The sequence below is a fragment of the Anolis sagrei genome, chromosome 5 (assembly GCF_037176765.1).
Source record: "Anolis sagrei isolate rAnoSag1 chromosome 5, rAnoSag1.mat, whole genome shotgun sequence".
NCBI classification, from domain to species: Eukaryota; Metazoa; Chordata; class Lepidosauria; order Squamata; family Dactyloidae; genus Anolis; species Anolis sagrei.
Genome location: NC_090025.1, coordinates 184226059 through 184253790, shown reverse-complemented (window position 1 = coordinate 184253790; position 27732 = coordinate 184226059). Strand labels below are relative to the sequence as shown.

At 39.9% G+C, this 27732-nt stretch overlaps 1 protein-coding gene across 1 annotated transcript; it reads right to left on the bottom strand.

Annotated features, from left to right (window-relative positions):
• Positions 1-650: 650 nt before the first annotated feature.
• On the bottom strand, positions 651-27732 carry LOC132775733 (solute carrier organic anion transporter family member 1B1-like). The gene is made up of 15 exons (XM_060776601.2): positions 27627-27732; positions 25324-25479; positions 22273-22414; positions 19609-19741; positions 17373-17479; positions 16790-16936; positions 14133-14231; positions 13026-13277; positions 11186-11350; positions 9405-9600; positions 8599-8761; positions 6765-6949; positions 3945-4009; positions 3295-3412; positions 651-955 (listed from the first exon to the last, which is right to left on the bottom strand). The coding sequence occupies exons 2-15, from the start codon at positions 25453-25455 to the stop codon at positions 739-741; spliced, it is 2121 nt and encodes a 706-aa protein (XP_060632584.2). The 5' UTR covers positions 25456-25479; positions 27627-27732; the 3' UTR covers positions 651-738.

The window sequence follows — 27732 nt, the reverse complement described above, 5'->3', positions numbered from 1 at the left end:
CTGGTATTTTGTAGGGCGCTATAGCCTCCTTTATTCAGGAAATAAAGCCCGACTGCTCATTGGAGGGAAGGATATTAGAGGCAAAGATGAAGTATTTTGGCCAGTTTTCAAACTGTCTTCAAAGGCAGCCCCACGTACAGTGCGTTGCAGTAATCCATACGGGATGTGACCAGAGGGTGGACGACCGTAGCCAGATCAGACTTCCCAAGGTACGGGCATCAGGCGGACTCCAGAAGTACCTTAATGGTGGTTGGATAAGTTTTTCTTTCTTTCAAGAGCTTCTTTTGTGGGGCTTCAGGGTAGCCCCATGCCATCTCATTCATTATCGGGGTAAATTCTACATTTTGGGGGGAAGTGGGGACAGATATGTACACCAAAGCAGATTTGAAAAACCCCTTTTGGCATGCATTTCTGTCATGTCTGGAAGCACCCTTGGTGTTTAGTGTTTTCACCTCTGCGGACTTACAATATGATTATTGTAATGCCCTCCCTACCCCAGCAGTTTTGTAAGTTTTAATCAATTCAAGGCTCAGGAATATGCTTGTCCCCCCCCCCCCCCAAGATGTCCACATTTCAGCATGTTCAGCGGTATTACATAGTAATTAAATGTTATTCTGCTTTGAAAGGAAAACAAGTAATGCTCTGAAATGTATGGCTTTGTTGTCAATTTAATATTTGCTATACTTATATAATGAAGATGGTTCCATGATCCATCCATTATTGTCTAACTAGAAGTTCTTATAGGCAAGTGTCCATGCCTGCTGCAGAAGGGCCCGCCGTACGTTCAATGTCACTTGGCTTTATTTCTCCATTCAGCGGTTCTCCTTCTTTCAACCCATTTTCAGCAGCAACCGCCTTTTGTTTTTCAAAATGTTTCTTTACAATAATAAAGAACACTATGGCCAGCAAATAAGATGGAGCTCTCAAGGCGTATATAAGGCCAAAGAAAGAATATCTGTTGAAGAGAAGAGTCCACACAAAAATGCATTATTTTAACATTCTGCATTCATAGTTTTGTTTTTCTTTTTCTTTTCAATTAGGAAGGGGTATTTAAAGGTGAGAGTTGCTGTGCTATAGTGATATGAGCATTGGTCTATCAGTGTAGAGACAACAGTTGAAATGTATTGTCGAAGGCTTTCATGGCTGGAATCACTAGGTTCTTGTGGGTTTTTTCGGGCTATAGAGCCATGTTCTAGAGGCATTTCTCCTGACGTTTCGCCTGCATCTATGGCAAGCATGCATCCTCAGAGGTAGAGGATGCTTTTTATCCTTAATCCTCTACCTCTGAGGATGCTTGCCATAGATGCAGGCGAAATGTCAGGAGAAATGCCTCTAGAACATGGCTCTATAGCCCGAAAAACCCACAAGAACCTAACAGTTGAAATGCCTGTTAGGCCATTGAGAGCCATTGGGTGGCCTTCAACAAATCACACTTTCTCAGCCTCAGAGAAAGCCAAAGGCAAATCCTTTCTGCCGAGAACACTCCATTATAGATTCAATTCAGAGTCTTGAACGATCAGAAATAACTTGAAACTTACAAGAGCAAAAGTAGAATGTGTGGAAAGATCGGTTTGGCGGTTTAGGACCAATCTACCTTCGTGACCATATCTTCCTCCATGAACCTGCCTGATCTCTCCGATCCTCGGAGGAGGCTCTCCTTTCACCTCTACCATTATCTCAGTCCCACCTTGTGGGAACAAGGGAGAGAGCCTTTTCCTCAGTGGCTCCCCGTCTATGGCATACACTGCCTGGTGAGATTAGGCAAGCCCCCACCTTAGAAAGTTTCAAGAAGAATCTCAAAACCTGGCTCTTCCACTGTGCTTTCGGAGATTAAGTGTATAATCTCATTTCACTATTTACACTCAATTTTGTCTTCAGTGCACCCTTTATACGAAGGTCTTTTTTCTTGATTCCATTTCAGAAGAGTTCCTCCCGCACAAATAAGTTGCTCCATTGCTATCTCACTCCCTGTTTTTATCCCCAGTATTTTAATTTGTACATGAGGCCTGCTCATTGTTTTGTGTCTTGAATGGTTTTATTTTACTGTATATTGGTTGTAATATTCTTATAGTGTATGTTTTATGTAATTGATTATGTTGTTGTTTATGTTCTGATTTTATTTTGTTGCTGTGTTGTTGGGCATGTAAGCCACCCCAAGTCCCCACTGGGGAGATGGTGGTGGGGTATAAATAAAGTTTATTTATTATTATTACTAGCTGTCCCTGCCACGCGTTGCTGTGGCCCAGTCTGTTGAACTGGAAAATAAAGTAATGAGAAAGTGTTGGTTTCTAATATATGTAATGTATTTCTGCTTGTGGGTAAACAATATTTCTTGCTGTTTCTTTGTCAGTGTTGATGTGGAGATTGTCTGGTTTGCCTACTTGGGAACATGCAACCTATAATTGTCCTTCTTTAAGGGTCCCTTTCAAATCTATGATACTATATCTGTGTGTGTGTGAATCATATCTATCTATATCTATGGCTGGATGGCTCTCTGTCAGGAGGGCTTTGATGACATTTTCCTGCCCTGGTGAAGGGAGTTGGACTGGATGGCCTTAAATATTTTCTGATGGTCATGGGAGTTCTGTGTGGGAAGTTTGCCCCAATTCTGTCGTTGGTGGGGTTCAGAATGCTCTTTGATTGTAGGTGAACTATAAATCCCAGTAACTACAACTCCCAAATGTCAAGGTCTATTTCCCTCAAACTCCATCTGTGTTCATATTTAGGCATATAGAATATTCGTGCCAAGTTTGGCCCAGATCCATCATTTTTTGAGTCCACACTGCTCTCTAGATGTAGGTGAACAACAAATCCAAAACTCAAGGTCAATGCCCACCAAACCCTTCTAGAGTTTTCTGTTGGTCAGGGGAGTCTTGTATGCGAAGTTTGGTTCAATTCCATCGTCGGTGGAGTTCAGAATGCTCTTTGATTATACATGAACTATAAATCCCAGCAACTACAACTCCCAAATGACAAAATCATAATTTTTGGAGTGATGGTCACTCCTTGTGTTGTGAGACATTTTGTTGCCAAATTTGGTGTGATTTCGTTCATTGGTTCTTTTGTTTTTAAGGTACTTGTTATGCACAGAGCATTTTTATATATATAGATTATTATTATTATTATTATTATTATTATTATTATTAAACATGAAAATTAACAGATACAGTAAAAACCAGGTCCCGAGAACTCCTTGCAATTAGTGTCATCATGATGGAACTCATTTCAAGTCAGTTAGGGAATGATAAATCAATTCAAGGCTCATTGAAGCTTTGGGGTAGAAGCACAGCTCACCTGTACAATGTGGCGTCATACAGCCTGCAGGCTCCTTGGCGACTACAGCCAGTGTTGGCCCACTTTAAGCAAGCCCTGTCTATTACTGCACCAAAATAAGCAGGGGCTGGAATTCCAGCTGGAAGACACCAAGCAAGACATATATTCATGATATGGTTTACCACAGGAATGATTAATCCATGTTTTTGCACCCCTTTTTCCTAGGCTTCTGCCAACACCCCTCTCTAGAAGTTTCCAAGAGTCCTTTGAAAACCATCATGTCGTATGGAGATTAGTTTTCTGGCCAAACAGTAAAAACAAACAAACAAATGAATGAGATCCAGCATTGTTACATTGCATCTACACTGCCAAATTACTGCAATTTGATCCCACTTTAACTATCATGACTCAGTGCTATGGAATCATGATAGTCATTTCTTTCACAGCTTTCTTGCCCCGCAAAATTGGCAAAGTTCAGTGAAAAAGTCAAATGGAGCAAACAATAACAATAACAATAACAACAATAATAGAACATACAAAACTTCTAGTAGGCTCACTCAGTATGAACAAAAGCTTTGAAGTATGGGGAAAATATAAATGAAAGTTTATATCCCTAATAAGGTATACTGGGAAGACATTATGATCCACAGCTATCAGAATGGCATTCTTACCCAAAGCTCGCATCACAAGCATATGGAAACCAACTGCCAATGACTTCAGGTCTGGTTCTACATTTCTAAAAGATGAAATGTTAACCATGTTAAACACTGATTTCTATGTTTCTGCAAGATAGATAAACAGATCTTTTATTTACTTCAGTGACAAATGATTTCAATATTCTACAATTTCACATTTATTTATTTACTGTATTTAAACCCCACCCTTCTCACTCTTAAGGGGACTTAGAGTGGCTTACCAGTGGCAATAATTCAATGCCACATATACAGAACATACAATAAAACAAACATATGCATCGAACACCCCAAAATTTAAAACATCTAAACATTAAAAACCAATTATTTAAACCACACAAGCCAAATTCATAGTCCAGGAGATATTCTGGTCGTAATGGCGCTTATTCCAAATCACTTATTGCACTGAATTTACTATCTGAAGGCTTGGTCCCACAGCCCCATTTTTAGTTTCTTTATGAAGATCGGGAGGGAGGGAACTGATCAGATTTCACTGGGAAGGAAATTCCATAGCCGATGGGCCACCACTAAGAAGGCTCTGTCTTCCATCCCCACCAACTGCACCTGCAAAGGAGATGGGACCTGAGAGCAGGGCCTCCTCTGAAGATCTTAACCTTTGAGGTGGTTCAGAGGGAGATATGTTCAGACAGGTAAGCTGGGCCAGAACGATTTAGGGCTTTATAGGCTAAAGCCAGCACTTGTGCTCAGTAGTAGACTGGCAGCCAGTGGAGCTGATGCAACCGAGGAGTTGTATGTTACCTGTACACCGCTCCAGTGAGGAATCTGGTTGCTGCCCATTGGACTACTTGAAGCTTCCGAGCAGTCTTCAAAGGCAATCCCACATAAAGCACATTGCAGTAGTCTATTCAGGATGTAACAAGAGCGTGGACCACTGTGGCTAACTTTGGCTTCTCAAGATACTGGTGCAACTGATGCACAAGTTTTGATTGTGCAAAAGCTCCCCTGGCCACCGCTGAGACCTGGGGTTTCAGGCTCAGTGATGAATCCAGGATCACCCCAAGCTGCAAACCTGGTCTTCAGAGGGAGTGTAACCCCATCCAGCACAGACAGTTACTCTATACTATGTTCAGCCCTTTGATTGACCAGGAGTACTGCTGTCTTGTCTGGATTTAATTTCAATCTGTTCACCCTCATCCAGACTGTCACAGCTGCCAAACATCAGTTCAGGACCTGGACAGCCTCTTTAGCACCAGGTGGAAAGGAGTAATAGCATTGGACTTTATCTGCTTACAGATGACATCAAACTCCAAAACTCTGGATGAGCTTTCCCAGCAGCTTCATGTAAATGTTAAACAACATGGGGTACAATATAGAACCATGCCGGAGCGCCAGGACAAAGGCTGTGGGGCCAAGCAGGTGTCCCCCAACAACACCTTCTCAGAGCGGCCCTCCAGTAAGGTCTGGAGCCATTGCAAAACTATACCTCCAAACCCCATTCCCATGAGGCATTCCAGAAGGATACTGTGGTCAGCATTATCAAAGGCCACTGAGAGTCAAAGAGAACCAACAGGGACACACTCCTCCTGTCCTGTTCTCTGCATAGATCATTCACTAAGGCAACCAAGGTTGTTTTGGTTCCATGTCCCAGCCTAAAGCCAGCCTGTGCAAAATCCAGATAGTCAGTTTCCTCAAGGAACACCTGGAGTTGCAAGGCCACCACATGTTCCAGGACTTTGCCCACAAACGGAGATTGGAAACTGACCGAAAGTTGTTCAGTTGAGTGGGGTCCAGTGATGGTTTTTTAACAGCTGTTTTAGATGGCCTCCTTTAGTTCTGCTGCAACCTTGCCTTCTTGTAGAGGTTAGGGGGCACAGTAAGCTTAAACCTGATCAGGCAATGGTCAGTCCATGGCAATGGAACAATGGTCACACCAGTCCTAAGCTGCTCCCAACAGGGTAGTCTCCACCTAGACACTGAAGTCTCCCCCAGCACTATGAGCCATTGGGACTCCAATGCCAGGCCTGAGATCAGCTTGGCTAGCTCAAGCAGGGAGACTCTAGTGAGACAATGTTCACAAACCAGCTCTAGGAATCAGATAATCAAATTATGGGCAGAGTTGTCTTGTTGTTGTTAACTGTTGTCAAGTTAACTTTGATTTATGTTCACCTTATGAATTGAGATGCATCCTGGTCACCTTGTCCTCAACAGTCTTGCAGGCTCAGGGCCATGGCTTCCTTAATTGAGTCTGCCCATGACATGGATTCAAATGCACCGGGATTGTGGCGCAGCTGGCTGAGTGTCAGCTGCATTAAGATCACTCTGACCAAAAGATCATGAGTTCGAAGCCAGCCCGGGCTGGAGTGGGTGTCCAGCCATTGTGTAGCCCATTGTCGACCTTTGCAACCCGAAAGACAGTTGCATCTGTCAAGTAGGAAAATAAGGGACCACCTTGTGTGGGAGGCTAAATTTAACTAATTTATGAGGCCATAAAGAAAAAAGACTCCGGGGAATGTGGAATGCGGAAGAACTTCATCGGTGTCGTTGATGGATGATGAAAAGCAGCATCTCCCCTGGCGGCCAGAAAAAAAGTTAAATAGCCTCGGTGTATTTGTCTGTTAAATGTTATTTGTCAAACTGGCATTGAATGTTTGCCATATATGTGTTTGTTTACTGTAATCCGCCCTGAGTCCCCTGCGGGGTGAGAAGGGCGGAATATAAGAACTGTAAATAAATAAATAAATAAATAAATAAAATGACCAGAAAAGACATTCCACCTGAATATTAGGTAGAATGATCCATCACAGAAACATTTTGCTGTTGAACTTATTTGTTACTTACCTAATCATGATCATGAAAAACGGAACCCCTCCTAATGCATAGAAAAAGGAACTTGCTACTTTGATAACACTATAATAAATAAATTTCCTTGCACAACCATCATTCCTTGGACATTCTCCCAAAACTGCTGAGAAATTTTGTGCTACAGAAACCGTCTCTTCAATGCAACTACAGTTATGGAAAACCTAGAAGAAAAACAAAGGTGATAACACAGACATATTACTTCATTTGTAGTGGGAGCTATTTTCTATGCTAAACTGGTACCTGGCAGCTGTAATGGACTGGAAGCATCAATTGATTTGAAGCTTATTCCAGAGAAGATTGAAGTGTCCCTAATCAGTCAATAGATAGATCTGTGTTAGATGGAGTTATATTCCTCTTTCATACAGGTTTTCAGTTTATCAGGATCCCTGATTCACCTCTAAGCCGGGAGTCTCGGTTTCAGCAGTAACCAGGAAAGCTTTCTCATAGTTAAAGCTAGTGACCAACTATATCTGTTCTTGGCTACACATTACTTCCAGTTTCAAGGATTTGAAGAACTTCTTATTAAAAAAGGAGTTTTAATACTGTGCTATACTATTTTTATTTCTTGCCTTTTTAAATGGATATGTCTTATCTTGTTTTAAATTTGACTGATATTTTAATTACTTTTTAACAACAGGTTTTCTCCCCATGTTTTTACCTAGGCATGTGTTTATTAATATTGGTTTTTGTAAACTGCAAAATGTGGATAAGAATAAGAAGAGAAAAAGCAGCTGATTCCTCCCTGAGCCACTTGTTTTTGCAATGAAAGGTGATAAAATTTCTCCTACTATATTTGAGTTCTCAGTGAGAAACACAAGCAGGACTAAGGAGCACTTAAAGGGAAAGACTTTGGGTGGGCAGAAGATTTCTCTAGACCAGTGTTCCCAATCTTTGGTCCACCAGTTGTTTTTGATTAACTCCCAGAAATCTCAGCAAGCTTATCAGCTGTTAGGAATTGTGGACGCTGAAGTTCAAAACAACTAGAGGACCAAAGGCTGGGAACCATTGCTCTAGACCCGTCATAGGCTACGTTTTGAGTCATGGCCTGGGATAAAAGACGGAAGCTGGAATTCCACACTTTCTGACAGAAGTCAAAGACACCCCGTGATCAAGACAAACATATCAAACTATGGCTAGTGATTACCACTACCGTAGGTGACTTGAGGAAGAGAGACAGTGTAATGATGGAGTAAAACTTGCTATCATTTAAGCCATAATCGTTAAACTTATATGTTCAGAAGCAATATCTATCTTCATGATAATTTCTGGTGTTGACAGACAGTTGTGGTGGGAGAGGACTAGCTAGAACTATTGCTTTCACAGTTCACCCCCTTTTAGCAAGGCTTTCCTAGCAGCAGTTGACAGGTCATTGTAGGAAACATGACATGGATCTTCAGTTGGATTCAACTCGGCTCAGGATAACATTTAGTCATGATAGTTTGTTTTGTATGGTAGATTTGACTTTTATTCTTCATTGAGAATAATAAGCTTTACAGAGTGCAGGAGGCCTGTTCCCTGACCTGAAATAGCCTATGGTATAAATCTAAGAGTTGGAGGGGACTCGCCCTGAGCTTGGAAGGCTGACTTAGTTGGACAATATTTCTTAGAATCCTTCAACTAAAAAGACGAAGCTCTGAATCTTCAACAGCAAAGTCATAGTTTTTGAGTCAAGCCTATCTCCTCTTAGCAAGTAAACCAATGACTTTTTAAAAGAAAAATGGGATTCAGAAACTTTCATTCTCAAAGGACAGCTCCTCAACCCCCGACACAGATATACAAATAGAAAAGCAGAAATATAAATACAGCTTACAGTTTCTTTTCTGGTTCCTGTTACATCTTTGCAGCCAGCAAAGCATGCTGACACGTATGTGATTCCATTGTCTCCACAGACAGGGTCCCACTGGTTTGTGGAGCATTGGCAGTCAAAGTTGCAGGGTGAAGATAAAAGAACGGAGTCCTGTGTAATTGGTTGCCTTTTAAAGTAAGCACAGAGAGAGCCACTTAGATTATTCTAGCAGTGACAGAAATGTCTTTATTTAAAACCTCCTCCTTTTCTGCCTTTGCATGGAGCAATTGAGGTGAAAGAAAAGGAAAATCAAATACAACCTATCTTTCAAACTAGCAAATGTAAACACAGAAGCAGCAAATACTGCAGCATAGAACCAGGCAAATAATATTGTTAATCAAGAAAAGGATTCAAGTAAACAGTTATATAATAAATTGTGGGACCTGTCCTTTTGTGAGACAGGCTTACATGGCAATATCATCAACAACAATCAATTTCTTCTCCTATTTGAGTGGGCATGCTTTACCTTATAGTTTCAGCTAGAACTGATATTGGAAAGTTAACTTGGTTTGTGTCAGAGGTTCAAACTACTATGTTCTTGTTGTGTTTTGCTTTGCTACCTATTTAAGAATGTTTTGACAGCACCCAGTTTACTGGTCATTTGTGAGCTTAGAGTTGGTATCAGTTGAGGGCAGTTTTGGGGGGTAAAATTATGGATATTGATATGTCCCATGGATCTGTGGATTTCCATGGCCAAGCAGGGAATCAAACCCTGGTCTCCAGCAGCATAATCCAAAGCTCAAATGACTACATCATGTTGTATAACATACCCATCATAGGAGACTGTCAATCCAGCCACTATGCGATTGTCACAGCCCACTATCACATAGAAAAGTGAAAATGCAAAGGCTATAAACGATGCTGTAAATGCCATTTTTGTTGCAGCGATAATGTTCAGTTTGTATTTTTTCATGATGAGACCTCCTGTAAATATCCCAATGCTGACAGCAGGTAAAATGGCGACTCCTGGAATAAAAGAGAGATGGGGGAGTGTGGTCACGTTTTGCTAAGCCAGAGGCTGAAGAGAGAAAGAAATACACATGTGAGTGTGTGAATGGAAAAGAAGGGATGGTCATACAAAAGGAACATGATGTTAATGTTACAAGGGCTTAAATATGTCCTACTTTTTCCCAATTGTTTTTGGACTCAAAACCAAATAACCAGAATTCTATGGGAAACAGGACACTATGTTGGCTTACATGGATTGAAACTAGAGGAAAACTTGTGTAAAAGAGGCTGGTGGCCACACCAGGATGTAAAATATGTAGGGGCAGAGCAAGAATATTTTCTAAGGATAATTTGCCCCTGTCTTCAGCTCCAGCTTGCAACCAACCCTTTTGCCAACAGAGCAGTATAGCTGGTTGCTTCAGGGCAAGGTAGGACCCCCTTTTTTACTGAGATATTTTTTGCTTACCCTACCCTGTATCTGAGGGACTTTGGCAGTTGACACAGGGTGGACCCCATAGATACATTGTCCCAAGCTGGTGTTGGGAGAGAATAAAGGAGTTTGTATACCTTGGCACCCTTCTGGTGAAAGTTGCTGCTCCGGAACAGTTTCTTTAGGTCCATCAGGTTGGGATGTTGTGAAATAGCCTGCTTTAATCTGGGAGGTTTCCACTCTCTTGTAAAGGTCAGTGGCCTGGGAGGGAGGATTTTAGGTTGACCTTTCAGAAAAAGGCCAGCTGGGATTAGCAACCCATGCCATTGGACATCTCAGGGCCAGATGTTTTGTCCAAGGGATGCTGAGGAGGTGATCATAGACTGACCACGTCCTCATTTCCTCTTCACCTTCACGCAGGCATAGATGAACTAAATAGGTTTTATGTCAATAAATGACTCTTTCTTTAACCCCAGTCTTTGTGCCTGGCTCATTATTTCGTGGTAGGATATCACTTTAGCATAGAACTCAGTGAGGTGGCTTTACATTGGTGTAAGTGCTATTTATGCACACAGTTGCATTTATACATGTGGTTGCAATCTTGTTGTGCAAGCTCCACAACAGGAATTTAAACTATGGCACAAACCTAGGAACACCTAGAAGGTTCCGTGTGAGCCTTAGTGATCAATGAGAAGTTGGAGTAACTGTGGCACTATGTATTAGTCTGAAGCTATCCCACTTGTCATGTAATTACTTGTGTGATGGGCCTCTCCAGTATTGAAACTTAACAACACCTGTACAATTGGTAAATAGAATTTTGCAACTTTAAGAGAGCTAGTGTGGTGTTTTGACTATCAAAGGCAGCTGATGCCAAGTTTTTGCAAATTTTATTGATTATTTTTCCACATAATTTGGTTTTAAATACGTTGAATTGGCAGACAGTCTTAAAGTTTTAATGGTTTCATAAAAGCTACAGTCCTTCAAATAGTCTGAAGACAATCCATATATGCCTTTATAAGCCAAAAGTCAACGTTTTATATTATTATATTATATTATCTACGGAACTGACCTGGCAGCCAATGGAACTGTTGATGATTTCTTAGTCCAGCCTGGAGGGATGGCTAGGTGGACAGACAATCAGATACAAACACAGAAGTCAAGACTCAGGCTCACCTGTTATCAAATTAGCCTTGGATGCTGGTAGACCATACTGTTGTTCCATATATTTGGGACTGTATGTCAAATAACCAATGAAGCTGCTAAACTGCATCAGTGTTATGCACATCAGGGTGACGTATCTTTTATTGCTCAAGACTCTCTTCATGGATTTGAAAAACCCTGAAAGAATTAGATACATGATGGTAGTATAATTCACATCTACACAACATATGATTCATTTAAAAAATCAAATTAAATATAAATATTAAAAATAGGACTTGTGACATCTATATGAGATGCATAGTTTCCAAATTTGTGACTGTTTGAGTTGAATTCCAGTTCAAACCAGACTTAATCATGACTCTTCTTAGGGCCCATCCAGTCATGCCCAAAATGTGGGACCTGTCTGGGTTTTTAACGGGGGCATCCAAACGTTCCAGTAAAAACAAATTAATTTAAAATAAGCCCAATTATTCCCAATTAATTAAATGTACCATTAGATCCAGGCCTTCCTGAAAGGCCCAGGACTAATCAGATGGGGACTCACTTTTGGGTAGTCCTGGGACTGCCTGGGGGGTAGTCCCTGTGGTGAAGTGTAAATTTTAATCTCTAGTTATGTATAATTATAGATAGATGTTTTAAAGGGTAAGTATTTAAAGTTGCATAACTAGGGGGATGGTAGCCAGCTCAGCTCATGTTGAGCCGGGTTACCATGGAAACTGGGGCAGAACCAACTGCCACTTGGCAGGGCAGCCATTTTAAAACAGTTAGTCTGCAGTCTGTGAGCTGCAGGAGTGGCTGGTTCTCTAGTAGTGAGAATCAGGGAAGTAGTCTGTAGTCAGCGAACTACAGGAGAGGCTGGTTCTAGTGTGTGTTGAGAACCAGGAAGGTAATCTGTAGTTTAAAAACTACATGGAAGGACTGATTCTATAGTAGTAAGAATTGGGAAGGGTTTGGCTTTTAGCCTGAGTAGTTTAAATAAGCCGAGTTGACCTATTTATATTAATAATTAGTGTATGAGAGAAAGGGTGAGAGAAACCCAATGAGAATCTCTATTGCAACAGAAACATCACAAAGAAAGAATAAGCTTGTAACAGAAGTAATCTATTAAGGAAAGAAACACAGTTTGAAGAAAAATAAGTTTGAAACTGTTTAGTAGAAGTAAGAGTCCTTTCCAGAGTTGTTTAAGAAAAGTTATAAATGTAACCTATGAAGATATGTGCCTCTAAGAGTAAGAAACATTGAAACCATCACGCTCCTTCTACTTTTCAATAAACTTGTTACTGTTTTTCCTAAAGCCCTGTCTCTGTTACAATTTCTTTCCAAGTTAAGTCACGCTACACAGAAGAAAGACCAAATCAATAGTATTAGCTATAAGCTACGCTATCAATTTATTAAACCCTTACAAAGTGGTGGCTCCTTTACAAACGTTTACAAAGTGGTAGCCTCATTACAAATTAGTGGCATCTTCACAAATTCGTTACAGTCCCCATTTGCCATCTCAAACTTTTTGGGCTCCTGGAGCCCAAAGGTCCGGGATGGTGCCCAACCAGGACCGCATGAAGAGGATTGTAATGGTGGCCAGGTAAGTTTAACTTTATTTTTAGGAATTATTTTGGGGGGCTATTGGGGAGGTATAGGATGGTTGCATGCCATCCTGATTGTTATTGAGATGGCAGCACCCCCCCCCCCCTCCAGAGCATAGGACAGCACAAATATCCACTGGAATGGCCACTCACCACCACCATTACTGCCAGAACAGGGGCTGAGCAATTCTAGCAAGTGCATATGTGCCTGATGCAGACCGGTGTGTCTAAATGAATACTTGGTTGCTCTGTCTTTCTTATGGACTCACCTTTCAGGTTTCTTGAGTTGTCTGCTTCTTGTTGAGGTTCAGTCACTTGTCTGTGGCTTTCATGATTTTGCTCTTTCATTTTTATGTTGTCCACTTTTTTTGATCCAGGAGCAACCCCTTCTTCTTTGTCCAGACTTTTAGGCAAGAACAAGAAGGGGATACCAGAAATCAGGTTCATGACAGCACCTGCTAAAAAGCCCAGCCACCATGCACCTACCCAGCGGGAGTCAGTTGGAGTTATAGTAATTGTACCTAGAAGTAGAGAGATCCATTATATGTCTGTTCATACAGCACTGCCAAATATTCATGCACTATAGAGTGAAATTGTCTTAAGACACTTCTAAGACAGTGGTTGTCAACCTGTGGGTTCCCAGATGTGTTGGCTTTCAAGTCCCAGAAATCCTAACAGCTGGTAAACTGGCTGGGATTTCTGGGAGTTGTAGGCCAAAACACCTGGGGACCCACAAGTTGAGAACCACTGTTCTAAGATTAATAGCAACATGAGAAAGCCAGGGAGGAAAGAAAAATGAATGTGAAAAATGTGCCACTGAATAACTATTGTCGCCCTTGGGCTGAGAAAGGCTATATATAAATACTGTAAAGAGATAAATAAATAAATTTCCAGTGAACAGGTGCAATGATAAATTGGCTATGATCAAGCTATGGCTGTCCTGATGTTGTTGGACTGAATTCTACCCAACATGCCCAATAGTTAGAGACCCTGGCAAGTGAAGGTCAAGAATATATGAAGGGGCACAGATCCTCATATCCTGTTATAGACACCTTACTTGTGTCTCAGATACTGCTTGAAAGAAAGGAATTGAGGTGCATTACCAGATGATACATCTACCTTCTATCAAGTCATAGGTACATGTCTGACTATGCAGCTAAGTTGAACACCAGAAGGGCCTGTCTCTGTTTTAGAGAGAGCCCATACAAACACAGAAATGTCAGTACATGATCATAGTTTTTAGGAAGGTAACCCAACATAGAAATATCTCTGCATGCAATTGACTAGGAGTATCAATGATAGCAATGCTATATAATGTAAACCAGTATAGCAAACCATGTTGCACTGAAATGACAAATGTCCAACTTGCATCTTACCTAAATCCACAAAGCCAACATCAACATATATTCTGGCTAAGAGAGATCCCAAAAGGTAGCCAACCATTGGGCCAATCATTGCTATGGTGTGTAAAATTCCTACAATTATAAATAAAATAGGATCAATATAGTCCAAGCAAACATCCTCATAGATTCTGCATTATTTTCTTAGTTTCTCTCTAGGCATTTTTCTCAGTTACAGCAATGAATGTCATTAAAGTTTGTGTACATAACCTTATGCTGTGTACACCTTTCTCTTCTCTAGAATCAGTAATGTTTTAGAACATTTAAATGTTTTGAACATTTAAATGTTGTATATATACATCAAGAGAGCAAGTGTGCTATCATGATTTGAATTCTGAACTGTGATCATGGAAGCCAAAGTTTGAATGCCCATTTTATGATGGAAACCCACAGTTTCTCAGATTTCAAAGGAAGGAAATGCAAATGCTCTCTGAATCTATCTATATGCAATCACGAGTGGCTGAGTATGATTGTCTTCCAAGGACAAAGCCATGGTGGATTTGTAAGGGCTCTTCCAGACAGGCCCTGTATACCAGGATCTGATCCCAGGTTTTCTGTTCATCCCAAATTATCAGGAAGTGGGGACTCACATAATCTAGTTCAATGCAGAAAACCTGGGATCAGATCCTGGGCTATATGGCCTGCCTGGAAGGGCCTTAAGTGACTAGAGACCTTTTCTGGATCTGTATGGTCTTTCACAATGAGGACATGAATGTCCAGATGGAAGGCAGGCATAAATATTGCCTAGAAAACAACATGATACATTGGCTTAGATTTGCCAGATTCAGAAATGTCTTGAAGGCACCCAATAATAATGTTTGCACCTAAGATTTTTTTTTCTATGAAGCTGAGCTGGAAAGGAGAAATGTTTGTATCACTGGAACATTTGAGATGTGTGACAAATCCCCTACTCTTTAAGTCACAGGTAGAAATTGTATATCATATAGGTCATAAATGAAATGCTCCCAATATAGGGATGGAAGACAATTTCACATTCCCTGGAAGGCCCCATTTTATAATGAAAATGCAATACAGCCTTTGTTTTGGAAAGCCAAACTTACAGTAAACTGTTAAGAACAAATTGGATTAAATTTGTACAGGTTGTGTATCTTGGGACTAAAAGTGTTTTAGATTTCATAATACCTGCAGAGTTTCCATAAATGTACATAATGAGATATCTTAGAGATTGTACATAATGAGATGCACATAATGAGATATCTTAGAGATATCTAAACACAAACTCAATTTATGTTTCATATACTCATAGCCTTATACTACATATGGTGGGTGAACAAAGTTGACGTACACTGAATCATCGGAAAGCAACGGTACCAATATCTCAGCTCTTCAAGTGGACAATTTTGGAGAATTCTGCATTTCAGAATTTCAGAATAGGGATGTTCAATCTGTATGTCCAAGAAATGTTTTTTAACATACGTATTCATGGATTAGTTGACCGAATGATGTGAGGATAAAAACCTTTTTTTTTAAATTGCTGATTCTGAAATTGATTCATTAATGTTTTCTTAAATGTCTTTTTGGAGTTATAATAATAAGGTAAAAGTATGATAGGTAAAAGTATGATAGGTGGGACCCTATGCTGGTTGCGCCACACAGGTCTGAATTAATGAGGGGAACACATGAGGGGCACTGGGATTGTGGCGCGGCTGGCTGAGTGTCAGCTGCATTAAGATTACTCTGACCAAAAGGTCATGAGTTCGAAGCCAGCCCGGGCTGGAGTGGGTGTCCAGCCATTGTGTAGCCCGTTGTTGACCTTTGCAACCCGAAAGACAGTTGCATCTGTCAAGTAGGAAAATAAGGTACCACCTTGTGTGGGAGGATAAATTTAACTAATTTATGAGGCCATAAAGAAAAAAGACTCTGGGGAATGTGGAATGCAGAAGAACTTCATCGGTGTCGTTGATGGACGATGAAAAGCAGCAGCTCCCCTGGCGGCCAGAAAAAGGTTAAATAGCCTCGGTGTATTTGTCTGTTAAACGTTGTTTGTCAAACTGGCATTGAATGTTTGCCATATATGTGTTTACTGTAATCCGCCCTTAGTCCCCTGCGGGGTGAGAAGGGCAGAATATAAGAACTGTAAATAAATAAATAAATAAATAAATAAATAAATAAATAAATAAATGTGTGGAGCAATGCAGCTGCGTCAGAGTCCTGGGAACATTGTTTGCCAGAAAGGGGGAGAGGAAACATTTCTATCCCATTTACTACCTTCGTAATTCGTTGTTCATCATTTAACAGTAAATAACATTACTTCACATGCCTAAAGCATAATGCTTGGCTGTTTATGGTCCCCCCCTTTCTAACCCCCCTTTCTGGACCACGTTGCGCATGTCTTCCCTTTATTAATTCTGACCTGTGTTGCACAAGGAGCGTAGCATAGGGTCCCAGCTATCATACTTTTGCCAATAATAAGACCATTAAATTGTATTTATCTACCTCTGCTCATAGTGAGTTGTATTTGGGCTTGCCCTTCTGCTAATGATCAAACTCAGGTGCATTTTAGCAAACATAGTTGACAAATCTGAAAATCTTAATATAAAAATCCACCACTGTCAATTACAGATCCCTAAAAGGTACTAAGTACAACATAATCCCACCAGTTCAGACATTACCAACATAAAAGGGAGTATCTTCTTCCCTAGAGAAATCATCAAGGTAAGAAATGCCCAGAGGAGTTATTGGTGTTTCACCGATTCCACGTAGTACATTGCCCATCAAAACAAAAATCCATGCATATGATGTAATTTCTTCATTGCAGTCTGAAAGAGAAACAATTGCAAGAGAATGAGATATACTATACAAATAAGGGTAATTTCCCAAATGATTCCAAATGAATATAGCTGATAATATAGGGAAAAAATGGAAAAGATGCTGATTCGGTTCCCCCATGGGTTCAAAAACTGCAATGGTGATTTTTTTTAACTGTACTTCTTCATCTGTTAATGGTGCCAGGTCAACATCAGTTGGTAAAATTTTAATTCCGTGATGTTACCAGTGGTACCTAGTGAAGTGGACTGGGGTTGGTAAATGCATAACATGGGGTCACAAAGTGGATAAGTTTACAAAAACCATTATGGAAAAGAAGTGGTGAATTTGGCACAAGAGTGAGATTTATTTGTGGTGGCCCTCATAAAACATAATGTATTAGTTGTCATTTAATGTTTACATATATCCATGAAGATTGTGCAGCCTTACCTGAACCTGAACTTCTTTCCAATCCTACTTCTGCTTGATTTGCTAAGCAAGGAGAGAGACTGGAAGATGAATTCTCTGATGTTCTTGATAATGTATCATATTTATAACTGAAAAGAAAAAATAAATAAATCTAGTAATTGTAGATAAATTGACATGAATCTATGTTTTCTGCTGGGGAAAAAGAATAGTAAGGCTGGATTTACACTGCTCAAATAATGCACTTTTAACTGCATTATATGATAAGTGTAAACTCATAAAATGCAGTTCAATGCCGTTTAAACTGCATTCTACGCTGACCATTTAATACAGTTCAAATTGTATTATTTGACAGTGTAGATTCAGCCTAATACACACAAACAGGCATGCTATTTAAATAAGAAATGGTAAGGCAATGAAACTGGAAACAATTTGATCAATTATGTTTTATGGTAAGTACAAATGTTTAAACTATAGCTTCTCAACCCTTTAATAACAAGAACACATTAGTTTAAGATATAAGCTGGGGATCACATATGCAAAGGTTCATTTTTAGACAGAGTTTAGAAGGTTAATGGAAAAAAATAACAAGGTGATGTTACACTTTCAGTAGTTACAGAATATAGAAAACTCTTTGCTTTCTGGGTTGCTGTGAGTTTTCCGGGCTGTATGACCATGTTCCAGAAGTATTCTCTCTAGATGTTTCTCCCACATCTATGGCAGGCATCCTCAGAGGTTGTGAGTTCAGTTGGAAACTAGGCAAGTGGGGTTTATATAACTGTGGAATGTCCAGGGTGGGAGAAAGAACTTTTGTCTGCTTGAGGCAAGTGTGAATGTCGCAATTGGCCACCTTGATTAGCATTTAATGGCCTTATAGCTTCAAAGCCTGGCTGATTGCTGCCTGGGGATCCTTTGTTGGGAGGTATTAGCTGGTCCTGATAGATTGTTTTCTGGAATTCCCCTGTTTTCTAAGTGTTGCTCTTTATTTATTGTTATGATTTTAGAGTTTTTGTCATACTGATAGCCAGATTTTGTTCATTTTCATGGTTTCCTCTTTTCTGTTGAAATTGTCCACATACTCCTGGATTTCAATGGCTTCTCTGTGTAGTCTGACATGGTTGTGAGAGTGGTCCAGCATTTCTGTGTTCTGAGATGGTTGGAAAAGAACCGCATTGAGTCGCCTGTTTGGGCTGAAAAATGCGGTATAGAAATAAAGCAAATAAATAAATAAATAAATTCTCAAATAATATCCTGTGTTCAGGTTGGTTCATCAGGTGCTCTGCTATGGCTGACTTCTCAGATTGAATTAGTCTGAGTGCCTTTCCAATTCTTTGATTTGTGTTTGGGCACTGTGTTTGATAGTCTACTTTTTGAAAAAAAATTGAAATACAAACAATATTTTAAAAGAGCAGAATATTAAGTGCTGATTTGTAGATATGCACCAAGTCAGATGTAAGGTAGCACTTCAGGAACTGAATAGAGTTCACCATGCTTATGTCAGCTATGGGAAACATAATCTCTCCAGATGCTGTTGAGCTGAAATTTTGGCAACTCCAATTGAATATAGACATTGTTTCCAAATGCTGACAGTTGCAGTCCAACACCTTGCAGAGCATGATTCACATTCTCGCCTTGTCCTTTCACACACATACACAGGACTAAACCTAATTTTTAGTCCCAACTAAGGCAGACCTCCTAAGTAAAATGCTGAATAGTAAAAGCAAGCTCTATATATGTTGGAGATACAGTCTAAGACGTATTGTAGATATCTAAAACTTATATTTTAGCTATTCTTGGGATGGAGCATACTACAAAATAGCACTGCTGACAATGACAGTGACAATGATGACAATCGCTGTGGAAATGGACTAATGGACATGCTTGATGGAGTCTCTAACTACAGAATTCAGCTCAGATAAGGTCACCAGGTTGTTGTTGAAACAGAAACAGATTTTAATTAATGTGATTTCATATCTTAAATGCAATTATTGGATTTTATTATGTGTTTTATTATGTGTACATTGGAGACATCGAATTGTTGCTGGATGGAAGCCGCCCTGAGTCCCCCCCCCCCCGGGGGGGGGGAATTGAGAAGGGCAGGGTACAAATATCTGAAATAAATAAATAATAGTGCAGTTACATCTCTATTACTGTGGGTTGGAGGAAAACTGAGATGGTTGGAAAAGAATGAAAACCTGGATTGCACAATGGAAAGATAACAAATCTCTCTAAACAAAGATAAATGTAAATGCATACTTACTATCCCATGAAGAAATGAGGCATTGCTGTTACAAGGCTTCCAAGTGACATGATAAAACAACCAATAGCGATTGCCCTTGGTCGGTGAAATTTTGCCCCAAAATAACTCACAAATGCAATTACCAGTAAATTCCCTGGAAAATAAAACAAACCTTTGTTAATGGGGAGTATTTCACAGAACCACGGAGTCATAGAACAGTACAGTTGGAAGATACATCTAAGGCAGTGGTTCTCAACCTGGGGTCCCCAGATGTTTTTGGCCTACAACTCCCAGAAATCCCAGCCAGTTTACCAGCTGTTAGGATTTCTGGGAGTTGAAGGCTAAAAACATCTGGGGACTCCAGGTTGAGAACCACTGATTAAGGACTGCTTGTGCAACTTCTGCTTAGTTTCCAACAGTCTTGATTTGGCCAAGACAGTCCTAATTAATCCTCTGCTGTTTCAGTTTGCTGGCTGCATTTAAAATGTCCCAGATTCCCTCTCTTCCCTATTTGTCCTCAGCATGATTCCATTGCTGCAAAAGGAATTCAAAGCACAAATGTAGTCCACACTCTGTGACTCAGGAGTGGGAGGAAGAGAGGAAGGGTAGAATTTTTTATCTTCCCAATAAGATTATTAATAACCTCTCCTTAATAATAATAATAATAATAATAATAATAATCTTTATTTATACCCCACCACCATCTCCCCCAACGGGGACTCGAGGCAGCTTTCATGGGGCCAAGCCCGAACAACAAATTACAGTACAAAAATATAAATTGCAGTAAAATAAAACAACATAATAATAAAGTATAAAACATCAAAGCATATAAACTATATACACAAAACATAGAAACCAAACATAATGACAGAGAGTGGGCCTCATGTACATAAAATGATTTAAAAACTCAGGGTGAGATAAAGGTGCAGCAATGTTTGTAAGGAAGAACTCAAAGAGAGACAGACAAATAAGCAAACCTTCGTACAAGGGGGGGGGGGGGACTTATGGTCTTTCTCATACATTTTTGCTATCTTGCAAGCGCAATTGGCGAGGATGAGAGACAGGGCCTTCTCGGTGGTCCCCCCCCCCCCGTCTGTGGAATGCACTCCCCAGTGAAATCAGGGTGACTCCTTCTTTCCTCTCCTTCAGGAAGAAAATCAAGTCTTGGCTTTGGGACCAAGCATTCGGGCAGCTGGCTGAGCAACAACTGTAATGACTTGTGAGAATTGTCAATTAAGATACCTTGAACTGGAACTCTGAACTATTTGAATTTGCAGACTCAGACTTGGTTGTGTTAATATTTTAAGGGCCAATATTTTTAATGTATTTTATTGCATTTTAATGTATTTTTACTTCTGTTGACCTGTTTATGTTGATTGTTGTGCATCTAATGACTGCCAATTGTAAGCCACCCTGAGTCCCCCATTGAGGGTTGAGAAGGACGGGATACAAATGCTCTAAATACATACATACATACTAGGGCTGGGTAACCACGGAAAAATTTGTTTCTAAACTCGATTCGTTTTTAGGGGGGGGGGGGGGTTGCGTTTCGTTTTTTAAAAGAATTCCAAAATTTTCCTTTAAAAAAGTTCAAAATATACAAAATTTCATAAAATTACAAAACAATTACGAAACGATTTCGAAACAATTATGAATCAATTCGTTAATGGCGGACGCAATTGCGCAATATGCTAAAAAAAAACCTCCAAATGGGACAGGGGGAACTTCTGAAGCTTCCCTCTCCCTCTGTTGTTGCCTGTTGGTGTGATAATTTATTTTTTATCACTATAAAACAAACAACAACCCTAAAACTTGCACCAGACATACTGAAATAATTACGAAACAATTATGAAACGATTTCGAAACAATTACGAACCAATTACGAAATAAATTGAAAAAATTCGTTTCGATTTTTAATTACTCCTGCATGGCTCAATATCGGATCGTAAGCTAATTTAAATATGAATTAATAATGAATTACGAAATTAACGAAGGAAACCGCCCAACCCTAATACATACATACATACATACATACATACATACATACATACATACATTCTGATGTTGCTTAGCTGCATATGTCCTGGTTTCCATCTGAAGGATATACCCATAAAATCTATAGCTGAAGCATCCCTTACATATGGCATTCCAGTCTATGTTTAAAATCTTTCCAATGAAGGTAAGCCCATCACTCTAGAGAGCCCATTTCATTATCAAACAACTCTTGAAGCTCCATGGGCCATGGAGGGTCCAAAATAGGGTGTGTATTGCATTCTGGCATCACCAAACAAGCTAAATGTTTGAGTAAAATCATTCTTATCCATGAAAGACTCCAGGGAGTATTTGCTTTCAGGGAAAATGCCTTAGCTATATTCTTAAAGAATCAAAAACATGCAATTTCGTCTTTATAGTATTTCAGGAGTTGGGCAACTTCCAGAGAAGAGAGGGACATGCATGCTTTTCTCCATATGCTGATGGGCTGAACTCATTGTCATAATTGCCCTAAACATGGGGTGGCCTAGAAGTAATTTCCTGTTTGTGTTGATTTTAAAGCCCCCTTCTTTAAATGCCCCCATGGGTTCTCCAGAGGATCAAAAATTGCACACACACACCCAAACCAAAGAAATTATCCTGGCCATAAGTGGACAGCTTGCTTCATTTTGTCCATGCTTTGGTCCCACTTACCCATTTCAAAGCCCCCATCCATGAAGCCAGCTGTAGAAGAGGAAATGCCAAATCTTCTTTCTAACTGTGTGAAGGAGCTTTTCATCATGGCTCCTGAAAAGACTTTGCTGAAGTAGGTAAATGCCAAAGCAGCAAGGAAGGCCTACCAAAGATGGAAAGGAAAAGAGAAATGATGCTTGAACAAAGACCAGTTTTCCACCAGTTGACAGGAACAATTCAATCCAACACATTTCAGAGCTCTCTGACTTAGGGCCCTTCCACACAACCCTTTATCTCAGGAGCTGATCCCACGTTGTCTGCTTTTAATTGGAATATATGAGTCCCCACTACCAGGTAACCTGGGATAAACAGCTAATCTGGGATCAGATCCTGGGATAAAGGGGCAGTGCGGAAGACCCCATAGAAGGATAAACATTACACAAAACTATACCTGCTAGAATTTCATAGCATTAGGCCATGGCAGTTCATGTTGTATCAAACTGCCTCAATTCTGCAGTGCAGACATAGCTAATCATGGATTACAACAGGCTAGCTTAATGTTGCATATCGCCCCTGTAAATTCACAGATTCTACATCCATGGATTCAACCAACCATGACTATCTGTCTATTTATCTAAGTCCAAAAAACAAACCTTGATTTTGCCATGTGCCTAGCACTGCACTGATGTGTAGACATGCTGCTATATCCCCCCCCCCCCCATCATTTTACAGATCCTCAAGAGCTGGATGTATGCTGCCATAGAATGCAGTCTCAGAATGCAGATTGACTGCATTTAACTGTATTCTATGTCAGTGTATTAGTGGACAAAATTCAATGAAATTGATTTGCATTCTGAAATTGCATTATATGGCTGTGTGTATATCCAGCCATGGTTCTCCAACACTCATTGGAGTTGTCCAACATTTTATATAAGGGACAACATTTTACTACACCGCTTTAAATAATGGAATTAGAGCATCCATGGATTTTTGGTATCCATAGGTCTCCACTGAGGAACCCCCAATGGTGCAGTGGGTTAAAGCGCTGAGCTGCTGAACTTGCTGACCAAAAGGTTGCAGGTTTGAGTCTGGGGAATGGCATGAGCTCCCACTGTTAGCCCCAGCTTCTGCCAACCTGGCAGTTCAAAAACATGCAAATGTGAGTAGATCAATAGGTAACGCTTGGGTGGGAAAGTAATGGTGCTCCATGCATTCATGCCGGCCACATGACATTGGAGGTGTCTACAGACAACACCGGCTCTTTGGCTTAGAAATTGAGATGAGCATCAACCCCCAGAGTCAGACATGGCTGGACTTAATTTCAGGGGAAAACCTTTATCTTTACTTAGGTTTTATAATCAACCCCCAGTGGATATTGAGGCCCATTATATATTTATGTGTATTTTAGCAAATGTTATGTGAATTTCCTAAATATTTTAAACTCATGAAACATTCATCTTCTTGTATTTAAATATACAAATGATTATTGGACATAGTATGGATTATTAGCCTACTAAGGTACGGTTTCAGGTTTAACTGCATGAACAAAGTTGAGTCCTACATTTGTAATTATTTTTAAAGCAGCACTAGCTGAGGACTGCTTAAATATTATCCAGTTGAGTCAACACAGACTTTAAGTTATTTCTTTTGCCCCCAAACTAAACAGACTTGTGACATACTGGGTAAAAGTTACAATTACTTGTATAACAGCTACAGATGAGTAAACAAACTATATTGGGATGTGTACTTTGGGATGCTACTAAAAGGTTTGTGTTTTTCAAAAAGGAAACCCCACAGGTGGGCAAAAGATCAAACACTTTTGAGCTGAGGCAAAACAACTGACGTACATATTGTCACCCTGTACATCACAAGAAAAGTCTTCATGCAGAGATTTCATGTGGAGAGAAATATAAAGAGTATGAGGCTGGATTTCTGCAGTCATATCCATGTTACTATGTATTTTAAGTGGGTTATGTGTTTTTAACTGATGGTATGTCGTTTTCAATAGATGTTATATGTTACATGTCAACAGATGTTACATGTTGCAGGGAAAGTCATGCTACCCCTACACCTGGAATCACATTGTGTCAAATTCTAGGCACCGCAATTGAAAGGAGAGGTTGATAAGCTGGAATGTTTTCAAAGGAGGGCTACTCAAATGATCAAGGGTCTGAAGAACAAGACGTATGAGGAGCAGTTTAAAGAGCTGGGCATGTTTAGCCTGAAGAAGAGAAGGCTGAGAGGAGACATGTGAGGGAAGTCAGAGGGAGGAGGGAGCAAGTTTGTTTTCTGCTGCCCTGGAGACTAGGACATAAAACAATGTCTTCAAACTACAGGAAAGGAGATTCCACCTGAAAATTAAGACGAACTTCCTAACTGTGAGAGCTGTTCAGAAGTGGAACTCTCTGCCCTGGAGTGTGGTGGAGGCTCCTTCTTTAGACGCTTTTAAGCAGAGCCTGTTGAGGGTGCTTTGAATGTATTTTTCCTGCTTCTTGGCAGGGGGTTGAGCTGGATGGCCCACGAGGTCTCTTCCAACTCTGATTCTATGTATTTTAATTTGTTGTTTCAGTTTTGATTTATACTTAGAGGCAAGTAACTATTATTATTATTATTATTATTATTATTATTATTATTATTATTTTACTCACCAAAAACTCAGTATGTCACAGCAAACAAGATATATATGCTTGATTTCATATCACAAAATCACAAGTCGAACACTTCCCAAGCGTTTAGGACTGTGTGTTGTATTTTCGAATTATGCGCACAGATCCAAGCAAGGTGGCCTTTTGCAGTTGACAGATCATGATTTTGTCAATGTTTGTTGTTATTATTATGGTTGTTGTTGTTGTTATTATTATTATTATTATTATTATTATTATTATGCTCTTAGGTCTTCCAATCAGTTTCCCAATATAGAGGCGGACAGGTGTTCCCAGATATTTTCACCCCCTAGAAATTTTTTCTCTTCTCTAAAATCAATAAAGAAAACATAATGCCTGTATTTCTGTCTTAGGAATTATTAAGAATTCTTAATATTAAGAATGATTAATAAATAAAATATCCACAAACCTTGAGTCCATTGCAACAAGAAGTCTTTGTCTTGGCAGGTGGTTTCTGGACAGCTTTCTCCTCCACAGACTGTGTTTCAGCTTTTACTTCCATGGCAGATTTGGGCATGTTCTCCAATTCTACCACCTTCATAATTTCTTATCTTGAGTGATTTCCCTACAAAGAAAATTCTCAAATTATCAACATGTAATGCAGCCTTCTTTTCTTTGCCTTGCTTTTTATTCCACTTTTTAATGGGATGTATGTGTTAGGAATGACTCCCAAAAATATTACTGCCATCTGGTTAAGAAAAATCAGAATGTATTTTAGGCCCCTTCCACACAGCTGAATAAAATCCCCAATTTTCTGCTTTGAACTGGAATATATGGCAATGTGGACTCAGATAGCCCAGTTCAAAGTAGATATTGTAAAATTTTCTGCCTTGATATTCTGGGTTATATGATTGTGTTGAATACAGAAGCTAGAATGGACAAGACTCACTTGTCTCCTCTCTTCTCCCTCCTGCCAAGTCAGGCATGTAGCCGAGGGGGGATGGGGACGGACACTGAGGGGCTTCATCCCCCCCCCCCCAAATTCTAGGGGTGGTCAATGAGAAGGCCTTACTGGTACATTATTTAAACTGCTATTTTTATTCATATCATGATCTGATCACCATGCTCAATATATCTCACATGCATGGGAGTATTGGGATAACGATACAAAAAGTATGCTAGGGTAGATCCTCACCCCCCCCAATCAAACTCCGCCCCCTCCCCCCGAAACAAAATCCTGGCTATGGGCCTGTGCCAAGTTAATTCAGTGTAAACTACTTTTGCATTTTGGACTCAGTTTGCAGAAATTGAAGAAATCTGAGGACAAATGACTTAAGAAAGAAGAGAGAGGAACTAGGATGCATTTGAAAATGTGGGATGACCGAAAATATATCGGGAATACTCCCAGCTGTGGGATACGTCACCACACAGCTTCCTGTTAAATTCTGGGTTTGTAGTTTAAGGTGAGGTCTTCAGAATTTTTAATTAGAGACCACTAGTGTCTCACAAAATGCATACCTCATAGTTTTTTTTAGCGTTTTGCAGATGAACTGAAATAATACATATAATTTGTAGTGTGAAAGGCTCCCTGGAACCTCATAAGATAGGCAGTTCAAATTTTTTGACTCCAAAGGAGTCTGTTTTGGCATTCTGGAAAGATTGGGAAGAGCAGAACACATGCCCCCAGGATCACATATGATTGAACCCTGTATTTTATGTACAAGAGGCATATACTTTCACAGGGATTAGGGGTCCATGACTCTTGCAATGGTGGAAAAAACTTATTTTAAAACCTTGGAGTCTAAGTTTCCAGATTCATAATGGGAAAATATTAATGAGATATATGAATAATCAAATTTGCAAAGTTAAACACACAAACATGGGGACCTACTCTATAGGCACCATTGCTTAGCTGATGCCTATGAATCAGCCTTGGTATATCAGTTAGAACTTGCTTTTCATCTGATGTTGGACTGCCAGCTGGACATTTTCAGCCATATGTTGCCACAGTTCTGCCTTTAGAGCAGCCTAACACAGTGGTCTTTTTCACAGCCCTTGATAGGGACGGACAGGTTTGAAACTGCTACTTTTTGTTGGAAAATGTCCTCCCGTGAAAGCTAGGTGATCAGGTTCAGCTATACAGAGATCCTGAATCATAAACAGTTGTGCAGAAGAGGGAATGCCGACAGTTCCTCCTGGTGAAATTCCATTTTCTACAAACCATGAAATGTCCAGAAGATCTACAGTAGAATCTTGCTTATCTAACATAAATGGGTCTGCAGAATGTTGGATAAGCGAAAATGTTGGATAATAAGGAGGGATTAAAGAAAAGCTTATTAAACATCAAATTATGTTATGATTTTACACATTAAGCATCAAAACATGTTTTACAACAATTCAACAGAAAATGCAGCTCAGCACATAGTAATGTTATGAAGTAATTACTGTATTTACAAATTTAGCTCCAAAACATCACAATGTATTGAAACAGCTGTGGATCCAGGTGGGAGGCAAGCTGTGTTGGATAATACAGAACATTGGATGAGTGAAGGTTGGATAAATGGGACTCTACTGTATTTTGCATGTGGACACTCTTGAGGAGAGGTTTCAAGATTTAATACATGCTTGAGCAAATTTGGCTATCATTTTGTATTGTTCCCTTAAACTGATATAGCAGATATACTAAAGAAAAACATTAATTAATTGTATCAGTACTTGGAATGCCATTAAGAATTCCCCATTTTTCCTTGTTGGAAACAAAACTTCACCTACCTGCCTTGCCGATCTGGTGGCTATGGCATCATTTAATGTGCTGTTTTGTGCAACATTTCCCCTTAAAGGCAAGCCAAGCAGTCCTGAGGTTCATATGGGAAATCAT

What these genes read in the sequence shown, in the direction of transcription:
- LOC132775733 (XM_060776601.2), bottom strand. Translation starts at nt 25,455, where the DNA reads ATGAAGGTGGTAGAATTGGAGAACATGCCCAAATCTGCCATGGAAGTA. An exon ending in GGAAAGAAGTTCAGGTTCAG is followed by an intron (nt 16,937 to 17,372) that starts GTAAGGCTGCAC and finishes TTTCTCTTTCAG; the next exon opens with ACTGCAATGAAGAAATTACA. An exon ending in TTTTTCATGATCATGATTAG is followed by an intron (nt 4,010 to 6,764) that starts GTAAGTAACAAA and finishes TTCATCTTTTAG; the next exon opens with AAATGTAGAACCAGACCTGA.